Source organism: Rhinolophus hipposideros (genome assembly GCF_964194185.1).
Source record: "Rhinolophus hipposideros genome assembly, chromosome: 5".
NCBI classification, from domain to species: domain Eukaryota; kingdom Metazoa; phylum Chordata; class Mammalia; order Chiroptera; family Rhinolophidae; genus Rhinolophus; species Rhinolophus hipposideros.
The window spans coordinates 97,895,856-97,907,971 of record NC_138051.1 but is presented as its reverse complement, the minus strand read 5'-3'; the positions used below and the strand labels follow the sequence as shown (position 1 = coordinate 97,907,971).

Sequence of the window (12,116 nt, the reverse complement as noted above, 5' to 3'; positions counted from 1 at the left end):
GGGCCCCTCCCATAGGTCCCGCCTCCGGGGCAAAGGAAATTCGGAAGCAACCGAACCTGCTAACGGAACTTGGACGCGAGAGGTGGGGCCCGGGGGTGCCCACCCTCCAATCAGCGCCCGGGCGTGGCGTAGCCCCACCAATTGTAGCCCCTGAGCTGGCGGGGGCCGAGCCGGCCGCTCGGGCCCAGGAGCCCTCTGGCCCAATGGCCGGGGAGGAGCCCGAGCTGAACGGTAGGGGGGCGGGGGGGCGGGGCCGTGCCCATGCCTACGAGCCGGAGGCCAATGGGCGGCGGCGGCGGCGGCGGCCCGGGGGCGGGGCCCGGGGGCGGGCGGAGCCGGGTTGGGCCGCGGCGGCGGGCCGTCTCAGGCCGCGGTCCCGCCCCTCCCGTCCGGCCGCAGCCGCCGCCGCCGCCGCCTGGGGCTTGGTTGAAGCAGACGGAGGGTCTGGCCGGGACAGCGGTGCCGCTGCGGCTGCGCGAGGGGACCAGCGGGCAGGTGAGTGCTGGCGGGGCCTCCGCGCGCGCGGCCCGCGGGCAGGTTCGCGCCGTCGTTCCCGAGCGCCGAGAGGCTGCCCCCCGCCCGGCCGGCATCCCTCGGCCGGGGTCCGGCCCGCGCCCCGCTGGCCGCTGCGGGCCCGGGGAGTGCTCGGCGGTGGCGCCCTGGGGCCCGGGCGACCCGGTGGGGTCGGAGGGTGCCGCCCGGCCTTCGCCCTCCGGCCCTGCCGGGACGGGGCGCCCTCGCCGCTGCCCCGCGTGTGCTTCGGGAGCCCGACGCTCCGGTCCCCGCTGCGCCCGCCGCCCGAGGGGGTGGCAGGTGCCGGGAGCGCGGGGCCCCCGTCGTCCCCGCGTGGGGCCCGGGCCCCTTTCGCTGGCGCTCGTGGGCTCGGCTCGGCTCGGCTCGGCGTGCGGCCGGCTCGCGCGCTCGCTTCCTTCCTCCTCGCCGTCGTCACCCCGCTGCGCGGGGGAGGCCGCGTGCGGCTCTGTCCCTCCCCCCGACGCTCAGGGGCCCGCGGACTGGCCCCTGCTCCTCTCGCTGTCCGGTTATGAAAACAGTCCTTGAAAATAGGCCATCCTTCTGCCCACGCGCCCTGGCCGCCTGCCCCACGCTTCGTGCCCTACTAGGGAGAAGAACTCGGAGCTTTGGAGTTTGTCCTGCCGCCGGTGAACTCGCTCTCCTCGTGGCTCCAGCCCCGCGACGCGCCCCGCCTCCGCGACGGCCACTTGGGGGAACGGACAGGACGCTGTCGGGCGCCGCTGGCTGCGGGCTCACCCCGCGCTGTGCCGACACATTCAGGATCACTTGGAGGGGAAGGTTTGGCTTCTCCCAGTGAAGACGGTGATGTTTCACAAGCCCAAATACATTGATAAAGTATATGGACAGTTCAGTTTTGCTTTTACGAGGAGCCTTGGCGGAGTTCACCTTTTGGCAGTGGACCCGACGGTAGTTGGGTTGTGGTTGGTGCTGGTTACACAGCTGCCCACCTGCGTCCGAACTTAGAACTGGGCCCTGAAAAGTGTGAATTTTGTCGTACGTAAATGACACTTCTCCCTACCCCATGTTTATTCTTAAAAAATGACCCCACTGGTATTTCAGAACTGACCTAACCATTAACCTCGAAGAGGTTTTCCTTACTATTTTAAGGGAAGGCATTTACCTCAAGAATATAGCAAAACAACCACAGCTTGCCTGTCCACGGTTAAACCTTGGCAAGCCTTGCCTGAACCTCGGTGTGTTGTGTCCATAGAGGCTACGGTGCTTGCAAGTCCTGCCTTACCAGACGAGTCCCAGGGGCTGCTGTGATTGAGATTTTGGTAAAGTTCCAGCAATTTAAGGAGTTTTTCTCTGGCCCAAGAAAGTAGTTTGTAACGCCAAATTCTCAAACAAATGCAGAACAACCTCTTTATTGGGACCCCGAATAACCTTGGCTTTAGCCTTCTGCTACCCGGTCCTGTCTGCTCTCCTTTCTCTCTGTGTATTCAACATTGTGAGTTAATATCTGAAATGAAACCAGTAAAATGGTTGCTGGTTCTCATCTCCAGCATGCTAACATCTCAGTGCTTTTTTCCTGGAATACGAATGATGTTGGAGTTGATAATGCAAACTTTTATGCCTGCATGTGCTGTAGGAATGAAAGCTTCTGTTCAATTCTGTCAAGAGGGGTGCAGTACAGTTGTCAATAAGAAAGGAAACTTACTGAGCTTCTCTTCCTTGTGGTGAACATTTAAGCCATGTTTTAAATGATAATTAAACCTTTGCTTTGGAGGCCACTGGAAAAGGAGAAAACCAGAGGCCTTTCTGCAGATTTTTTCCATTCTGAAGTTCAACTGTCTTTATTTTGAGAGCTCTGATAACAGGTCACAATGGCCTCCTTAAAACTTGATGCTCTCATATTAGAAGAGAAGGACAAAGGAGATGGCAGCCGGAGGAAAGTATCAACATTAGTACAACAGAGGCTTGCTTGTAGTAAATATTTAGTAGGTAATTATTGAATTCAATGAAAACCAGGTGCCTAGTTTGTGCTGTGTGGAATTTTGGTGACAGGAGGAGTAAAAATCTTACCTCCTAGCTCAGGGTTACTCTACATTGTTTTTAACTAGATGTCAGTTTAGTTTGAGGCTTTCCAAGTCTCTTAAAACGTTTCAATTACAAACTCCTTTTTTCTTATCACCAATCTGAAGTAGCTTTTAGAAATGTAACTAATAATAGTGTGTCTTTTTTTGTGTGGTTTGATGACTATCTTTCACTGGGAAGGTTTTTATCTTTAGAAACTGGTTTGTCTGCCCCTGGCTACTGTGCATGGTGCTTCTGTTGGGGCGTGGGGAGGAAGAGTTTCAAGTGTGTTTCCTCTCCTTGGACCTAAATCCTGGGAATGGGGCCTAGATTTTGCTGCCTTTCCTTTCCCCTCTGGAATAGCAGTCGTTTATTACTATGGCGTTAAACATGTTTAACAGAAGAGTGAATATATCTTTATTATGTTATTTTGGAAGTTGCTTGTGGCCAGTTATTTTTTTCAATTAGCCAGCATTCTAATTGAGGCCAATATTTTGATTTGCTGTGAGCAACCTTTTTCTCTTGCTATAGTCATAGCAGTGTTTATCTTGGATATCTGTTCATTCTCAGTCATATTTAGCCAGTTAAGAGAACTAAGGAGTCCTTGCTTTTAAATTTTTCTAGGTTTCACTTGTGTTGCGTTTACAGGTGTACCTTACTTGGCAAAATTGACTTCTATACATTGGATTTCCTTTTATCATCTCACTTTCCGACTCATAAAGTTGGAGATGTCAGTCAAGTGTTTTTATCTGCAGATATAATTAATTTACATAATGTAAATTTACATAAAGTAAAAATAACTTTCTAACACACTATTAATATGCACACTATATTTTTCTATTATAAAGGAGTTGAGACTTGTTTTTTTTTTTTTTTCCAAGTCACTTAGTTGTCTTAAAAAGCTTAATTAGTGCAATTGGAAAGTTAGAAGTCTTGCTTTTTCTTGTGTAATTCACCTAGTAACTCAAGCCAGAGATTAGCTGTGTAGACTCCATTTCTAGGTGGGAAGTTTTCTCCAGGTTTTGGAAATAAACAGATGGTAAGACAAGAGGTACAAACACAGGCAATTTTCAACTGAAATTGACAATTTTCAACTGAAGTAAGTTTGGAAGAAAAATGACTCCAAATGATTATAAAATTCATATCCTAAAGTTAAAGCTTTGAAATTCTTTCTTACTCAAGTACTTTCCAAGTTGAAGTTAATTGATAATCAAGATAAGTCCAACCACTCTTGGCTGACAATAGAAGAGAAGACCGACTCTGGAGTTCAGATTTTGAAAGGGATCTGAGTGGTACTGTTTACCAAGCAAAGTGGCATTGTAATGTTTCACATGCCCAGGCTCAGTCATGGGGGACAGAGGGACAGAGCAGGAAGAAATTCTGTCAGCGTTTTTCAGAAAGATTAAAGAATTGTCTAGAGTATGTAGATAATTAGGTGTCTACATAGAACGTTTAATAAATATGCACTATTTTAGGCTCATTACCTATCTACAGATCCTGCATTTCACTTTCTATCTTTTTTCGGATACAACTCATTAGAACGTAAAAGGTCTCAAAAAATTCTGTGACTAAGTGGTTTTAAGGTTTCAAGCTCAGTGAGGCATGACTTCAATATCAGTAGTTTTCTGTTAAGCACAGTTAAGAGAAAGTAAGGCTTAGTGTTGAAACATACTTGTTAGTTGCTTTTACCGTAACATTGACTAATGACCAATAAAGTTTTTCGTTTGTTGATTGTAATGCTTTAGTATTGCTACAGGTCATGGTCAACTAAGTGGTTTCTGCAGTTTTGTGATGCAGGACAAAAGGATGTCCTGTTTCAAAGATGGGTGTGGGGTGTGTGGGACCGGGCGGAAGCTAATTTGAACGTTTTGATCGTGTCCCACATTGAAGCAGAGGCCACTCCTGTGTATTTGGACAAGGCCGGCAAAATGGCTCTGTGCTTTTTAAAGACCAGAGAGAGAAAACTTTCACGTTGTATGTTTTACTACTTGATGGAATACTGTTGTTTTGAACTTCGAGATGACAGCAGACCTTCAGAGCCTTCGTAGATGGGTTGGTTTTGAGCTGTGAGTCCATGAAATCTATTATCAGTCAAGTTTGCCATCAAGCTGTGCTGGGGAGGCTCTGCCTCCAACTATCGTCTTGCATAAAATTAATTAACCTCCAAACTTCAGCTTTCTCATCTGCAAAGTGGGCATAAATAATGTCTGTCTGTTGTGTAAAATGCTTACCTCCGTTCCTGATGTAGTAAATTCCCGAATGATGCCGCTGTGATGAAGACAGTCATGCTGGGGACCTGCCATCGCTCACTGGCAGGGGTCACACCGCTGCAGTAGCCTAGAAGCAAACAGCACGATGGGTAGCATGAGTAACTGTGTTTCGGTTCACACACTCAGTCTACTCCAGCTTGTCTGTCTTGCTGCAGGTCAGGGTATGTAAGGAAGGTTCCAGTTGACTGCCATCTTATCCTAAAGGCTAGGGGAGCGTGTGCACTGACTGCGTGAATGGCTTCACTTGTTCACTTGGCGTGTAGAAGATTGCACTTGGCGAGTGCAATCTTAGGTGTATTATTAGTGAAAACTCCTTGAATTGAGTTCCAGGAAGGCAGTGGTCCCTCTCAGAGCACAGCTGAAGGGTTTTGTTGACTTCGAAAAAAAAATTCCCTGCAGTGTAATGTACCGAAGTGGTTTTGTCCGTTTTTGAGAAGTACCTTGTGAGGAGCATGTTAGGTCTGGAGAAGGGAAGGCTTTGGGAGGGGGGCACAGGAAGCTGTGTTCAAAAATTTGAAGGGTTGTTTTCTCTTTTAAAGGCAGACTTGAGACAGGTCAAGGTGGATGAGGAACGTTCCAACAGTCAGGGCTCTGACCTGAAGTGACGGAGCAGCAGCTGGGGGCCGGCAGTGCGGTGTGTTGGGGAGCAGAGGTGCACCCTCAGAACTTTTGGGTTGTTCCCGCCTCTGCCACTTGGCAGCAGCCGGCCTCAGGTGGTGTCGTTGGAACCAGGGATGACAGCCCTGCCTCTCGCACGGGGTTTTCAGATGAATTGGTAGTGGATCGCAAAGCACTTTAACAGCCATGGCTGCTACATAACATTAGATGTCATTATTTTAAACGTGTGGGGTTGAGAGTTAACACAGGTAACCCCAAAGGTCTCTCCTAAACCTGAAATTCCACAATTCTACAATCTAGAATCCTTTATGGGAGGACTGTGGGTGGTTTCAAGGTAATGTGACAGACAGCTGTTCCTTCACACTTACCAGTTTTTCTTTCTTCTGTTAGAAAGATACAATAGGAAATGATTATTCATGATACCAAATTATTCTTTGCTTTATGAGAGGTTTTTTTTGCAACTCCCTTTAAATAGGAGGCTCATTTTAATTTAAGTATATTTGCAACTTAATTCAATAGCAGTTTAAAACTAAAACTATTATGTCTTGACGAGTCAATCAGAAATAGTTTAAGCACCTCTAAAATTACGGTGTAAATTAGTGGAAAAATAGCAAAAAAGCATTGTAGAAAGCAAGAAACGTCTGTTTTTTAAAAACCTCAAGTTTGTGTACATGTATATCTATATCTATCTGTACGACAGCCCAAATTGTTCTGTGTAAAGATTGAAATTTTACTTACATGCCATTTATAGGTCCACATTCATCCTCCTACTTAAGAAGCTCCTGAGTTGAAGTGAATTCCAGCTTCCGGCCTGCCTGCTTGCCTTGACTTCTTGGTCCTTTAGAGTTGTGACACATCAGGACCTCCTTTGATAGATTGGAGTGATGGGTACCAGTTAGCCTCTTGAACTGGTGTAAGTTAGTGTGGCTTGACCCTACTGCGAGGCGCTGCTCGTCTGCAGAGAAAGAGCACATGTGTGATGCACGCTGTATTTTCTGTTAACCTGGTGCCGAGCGACGCAGGCTGTGTATGCCTTTCCAGTTCTGCAGGAGAGAGACATCAGCACAGTTAATACTTTGCAGTTTGGAGTGCTTTCATTTTCCTGAGCCATCATCCCGTAACTTGTATTTTAATTCGGAACGTAGTAATCCGATCCCAGTGGCCTGCAAAGTATTTTCGTGAGATTCTTTGCTTCCTACACAAAGATCAGGCAGCCTCTCAGACTCCGTTCAAGTGCTCTGCAGCTGGGTGCCTGAGGTAGGAGGAAGCCACGGGCCGTTCTCTCCTTTAGTCAACCCAGCTGTAAAGTGGGATACATTGAAAAGCAGATGCTGGGTTTGAGCTAAGGTTTCCTGGATAAATTGCCAAATAAGTATAATCAAAAAATGTTTATTCTAGTTGGATTCAGTTGAAAGCAACTGAAGAAAAATACAAATATCCATCGTTTCCACTCAGACTTTTTGGAAAAAAAAAAACTCACGCAGCTGAGTTCCATCTCAGTCTGTTCAGTATGCGTGAAGTGCGTAAAAATTGGTCGACCGTCCATCCAACACCCTCTCTGACCACCACCCCCGCCATCAGCCAAGGTCCCTACGTGCACTTAATCTTATTTCTCCTGACCTGTTTGTCCCACCACAGAGATGATATGTAGAAGAATCACTGGATTGGTCCGAAGTGGTTGTTGATTACAGATGCCACTTGCATAGTAGTCAGCAATTTAGATAATTGAGTATGCATTTATTTTACTGTCTTCTAAAACTCATTTTATCTATTAGGTAGAGAAGTTGTTGATGGACTTGCTAAATAGTTTATGGTGTTTTAAAGAGCCACGTTTTGAGGATTCTGTAGATTTTTAAACTATCTTGATTAAGAAAAGTAGCTGTGCCAAGAAAACTCCTGGCGCACTGCTCCATCTTCAGATGCCTCTTTGAACAGCTGTAACTATTATTGTTCGTAGAATCCGTTTGTCTGGCAGTCCTCTCTTGCTTTTTTGCATATTTTCTATTTTTTTTTTAAATTGGGGAATATTGGGGAACAGTGTGTTTCTCCAGGGCCCATCAGCTCCAAGTCGTTGTTTTTCAATCTAGTTGTGGAGGGCGCAGCTCAGCTCCAAGTCCAGTCACCGTTTTCAATCTTAGTTGCAGGGGGCGCAGCCCACCATCCCATGCGGGAATTGATCCTGCAGCCTCCTTGTTGAGAGCTCGCGCTCCAACCAACTGAGCCATCCGGCCGCCCTCTACATACTTTCTTTTGTCTTAAGTGTTGTATAAATCCTTTTTATTTTCTCCAGATAATTCAATAAAAATTTGTAAATTATACCTGATTTCAATCTAAACTCTGGGAGAACTTTTATTTAGCATTGTACCTTCTGGCTAGTATTTGAAATTTCACTTGAGTGTGTGTGTATGTGTGTGTACACATACTTAATTTAGCACATCTTTATGTTTTTCTAATATACATGTTTGAGATAAATACTGAAGATAAATAACTGGTCTTTGTAGGAAGTTGGTAATTTTCTAACAGGGAGCTTTTCCCACTGAGAGCCCTGTGGATGTCCAGGATGTCTACTTGCCTGTTTCGTTTGTTGAAACTTGGAATCGAGCCCCAGATACAGCTGAAATCACAAGGAAAATTATTCATTGTGTGTAACCGATTTTTGAATCATAAATGAAAGGGGTAGGTAGTTATTTCAATTCAAATCCATAATGTAGGGCAGGGGTGTCCAAACTTTTTTCAACGTTTTTCACCAAGGGCCATATGCGGTAAAATACACAATCTGCCGGGCCACTCACTCAAGGTGAAGTACGTATTGCCTCACCTGGCTTATTTAAGTAAACTAAATATATTTTTGGAATTTGCTGCGGGCCAATTAACAATGGATCGCGGGCCGCCGTTGGCTCGCGGGCCGCAGTGCGGACACCCCTGATGGCCTGCGGGCCCCAGTGCGGACACTCCTAGTGGCCCGTGGGCCACAGTGCGGAAGCCCCTGATGGCCCGTGGGCCGCCGTGCTGACAACCTCTGATGGCCTGCGGGCCCCAGTGCTGACACCCCTGATGCAGGGACTCCGTTAGCCGAAAAAGGCCGAGGAGGTTGCATTTAGGAAACCATTCTCACTGGATTCTCCCACCTTCTCAAACTGAGTCTTAAAATTCAGTCATCCTCTTTGCCCCTTCCTGTTTAGTTTCTTGCCTTCTGAGTTTGTGGAACTCTCCTTGCCGAGTCTTGCTTCTTCACCTCCTCATGCCTGAGGCCAGGCCTTCTCCTTCACTTGGCTCCTGCATGTCTCCTGCAGTCGCCAGCATGGTCCCCGGGCGTGGTCCCCGGCGTGGACCAGAGAGCTGGTTTCAGCGAGTCCCTGCGCTTACAGCCTGCCTGTGTGCCGGACGCAACACAGGGTTTCAGGTTGAAAGCTGTGGGCTTCTGGCCAAGTCACAGCTAAGCCCCCTGATGCAGCTGCCGTCACCGGGGGCCTCTGCGGGGGTGGTGGCGGGACTTGTCTGACCAGCGAGAGCAGCACACAGATAGATGCCTGTGCCCCGGTCATCGTGCCCTCAGGGCGGCCAGCCACGTGTTGGCCGTCGCTCTTCCCTTTCCGTGGAATACACTTACCCCTGCTTTGTTGTTTTCTGACAGACCAGAAATGGCTGCTGAGAAGCGGGGGAAGGCTTTCGGAGGGCTTCCTCAGAGTCGCTGAGCACCTAACACACAGCAGGTCTGGCCCCCAGGACCGCACGGAGAGCCAGGCCAGCCCATCACCGGAGGCGGGATTCCGCAGGCGACACACACTTGGGAGTGTGATCAGAGCCCTTCTTTCCACACTTACGGCTAGTTTCCGTTACTTTTAGGTCAAGGTCAGGGGCCCTCCACAGAAGTGCCCTCGGGAGACACGGAGGGGCCTGAGATGCAGAGAAGAGCCCCTGGGGCCTCCTGTCCCTCTGTGTCATCTGTTTGTGGAATGTTCTGCTCATTGCTTATATGTTAGACCTTACAGGACTTGTGGGTGGTTGAAGTCCCAGATTGGGAGGTACTGGGAGACCTCAAGTCTGTGGTCTGCCATGGCTCCAGTGAAGCTCTGGGCGCGGGACTGTGAATTTTCCATGGAACAAAATGAAGGAGTTAGGTGACCTCTCTCTGAAGTTTCTTTGAGCTCTAACATGTCCCGGGAAATGATCCTTTTAAAGCAAAGCGTGGAGAATACAGGTGTATCGGTTTCTGTGCCCAGAGGCTAGTTTTTGATACATGTATGTATACTTTTACCTCTGTAGTATTGGGGAATAAACATTTTAGTATACACAATAAAATCTGTGTAATTTGAAAGAAGTTCTGCAGTAACATTTGCTTCTATTATAGTTTCCGTAGGTGAAAAGAAACAGTTTCTTCCAGAGACTACAAAGCAGATTTTTTTTTCGTTTGAGAGCCTCCAAATGCTAATATTTGTTAAACATTTTTTTCTTTTTTTTTGGAAGGAAACGTCAGGATATAGCACCTGTGAGGTAAGTTCTTAACATCTTAAGGCTAAGCCACTGTGGTGCCAGCTTTTATTACTTGATTTTGTTCTTTGGAAATGTAATGTGAATTTCTCTTTGTCCTTTATTCCTCTTCTCTGTAGTCAGAAAATGGGTAAGAAGAGTCGAGTAAAAACGCAAAAATCAGGCACTGGTGCTACAGCAAGTGTGTCACCGAAGGAAACCTTGAACCTGGCTAGCGAGCTGCTGCAGAGTAAGTCGCGCTCTCGGCCTTCCCGTGGGGCACGTGCCTTTTGGCTCCTGTGTCCTCACTGCTGCGTGGGATAGTCACCGTGTGGTGAGGCGTGAAGTGAGCCTGTGAGCTGGGCAAGTTAGGGAACCTCTTCCACTGCGGCGTGCTCATCCGCGTGTGGAGCTTCCGCGCCACTGTCGGTGCTGCCTGACTGAACGAGGCCTGGGTGCGATACTGAATGTAAAGTACCCATAGCGCAGGCGCCACGGCAGGGGCTTCCCTGGGCACCGGGGGACACGGACAGGCTCATCCACTTGTTAGCAGTGTGGCCTCGGAAATTACTTCCCCGCTCTGAGTCTCAGCGCTCATATCAGTAAATAAAGACGCATCTCGAGAGTGTCACGAGGGCCACGTGAGCTTCGGCACGTGAAGGTGTGTCCTGGGATGTCGAGCCCAAGGGGAGCAGACCTGGAAGGAAGTGCTCCCTCACGAGGTTGGCTCACCTTTATCCTTAGTGGTTCAGTAAGAGTTGTCCAGCTCACACTTGCTGAAGTTAGGCGTTCTTGGTTTAAGGCAATGAAATCTTTTGCTCTGGAAAGGTAGTATAAACTGGTAACTTTTTTTTGACTGGTGCTGTGTATGTTTTAAATTTAGCTGTGGTCACTCTATTAACTACTAACTACACTGGTCTCATTTTGTTTGCTCTTTATGTTTAGATTCTGTGAGTCTAAGCCCCAATACAAGTGTAGCTTTCTCTCCCTGACAAGCAGGCAGAGCGGGTCCGGGTCACTTTCCCCCTTGAGTATCCCACAGCCCCTGGACCCTCATCTGCCCCTCCTGCAAGAGCGCTGTGGGTCCCCACAGAGCCCTGATGCACTGACCGCTTACCACCTGCCTCTCCACTAGACTAGGCCGCTTTAGGACAGGCTCATCTTCCTGTCTTCCAGGGCCTCAGTCAGTGTTTGTTGATGGAAGAATGAGGTAAGACTGGTCAGCCTTAAGTAAACTAAATATATTTTTGGAATTTGGTACTTATGAGTCAGCATCTACCTGGTCATTACTGATCACATACCACGTAGACTCCGTTCCTTGGACAGCAGAGCGGGCCGAGAGGTTTAGCGGAGCGTGGGAAGGGCTCTCTCTCTAAACTGGTAGCCGTTTCAAAGGGAAGAGCTACTGCAGGCCGGGTGCCCCGTGTGCAGCCTCCCAAACGCCAGTCTCAGGTGTTGCCTGCGGGCCTGGCCTACAGCAGAATCCCCGCTGCTTTCTTAGCACTTACCCTGCTGTTTCTTTTTGCGACTCCCCCAGAGGGCTTAATATAGTGCCTTACACTTGGATATGGAATGTTTGTTGGCTAATTGTCCTCATATCCAAATTGAGGATTCCCTTAGAGAGCCATTGTTATAGGTTTAACTAGAAAGAAACATTGACTTTCAATGTTCCCGTCTCTTAGCATCTACAAGAGTTTTCAGGGCAGTGTTTTGCAGGATAGCATAGGTTTTTATGTTTTCCTGTTTGCAAGTGTGATCTGAGGACGGTGTATCAGAGCAGCAGGAATGAAGTAGATATGAGCTGGGTGTTCACACCAGGTACTGGGGCAGCAGGTGAGCACGTGACATTTGAATAGTTTCGGAGGGTTTATAGCTTGAAAATTATAGCTGACTTACACTTTTCACGTTTCTCATCATGGCTATAGTATCTTTGTCCTTTAAACCAACGGCAACAACAAAACCCAAATCCTCTTTCTGCTGAAGACTGACAGGTTAAGCTGAAAGAAATGTGTGCGTGGCTTTTATGTTACAGAATGCAGTAGTCCTGCCCCTGGCCCGGGAAAGGAATGGGAAGAATTTCTGCAGATCCGGTCTCTGGTCGAGAAAATCCGAAAAAAACAGAAAGGTACATTTTCTAGAATGCTAATCCTAGTTTAAGAAAATCATGTTGAGACTTGTCATAAGTCAAAGGTTTTGGGAGTAGTCACG

General features: G+C 48.0%; 1 protein-coding gene across 2 annotated transcripts in view; it reads left to right on the top strand.

The window, feature by feature from the left end:
• Nucleotides 1-321: 321 nt before the first annotated feature.
• Nucleotides 322-12,116, top strand: part of SETD3 (SET domain containing 3, actin N3(tau)-histidine methyltransferase) — a 60,595-nt gene continuing 48,800 nt past the window's right edge. Inside the window, exons 1-4 of one of the 2 annotated variants that reach the window (XM_081047683.1) lie at nt 322-495; nt 9,906-9,932; nt 10,049-10,158; nt 11,941-12,033. In XM_081047683.1, coding sequence (XP_080903809.1) covers nt 10,056-10,158; nt 11,941-12,033 — 196 coding nt within the window. In that variant the 5' untranslated portion in view covers nt 322-495; nt 9,906-9,932; nt 10,049-10,055. The remainder of the gene's footprint in view (nt 496-9,905; nt 9,933-10,048; nt 10,159-11,940; nt 12,034-12,116) is intronic. The other variant, XM_081047684.1, reaches the window with a different exon arrangement.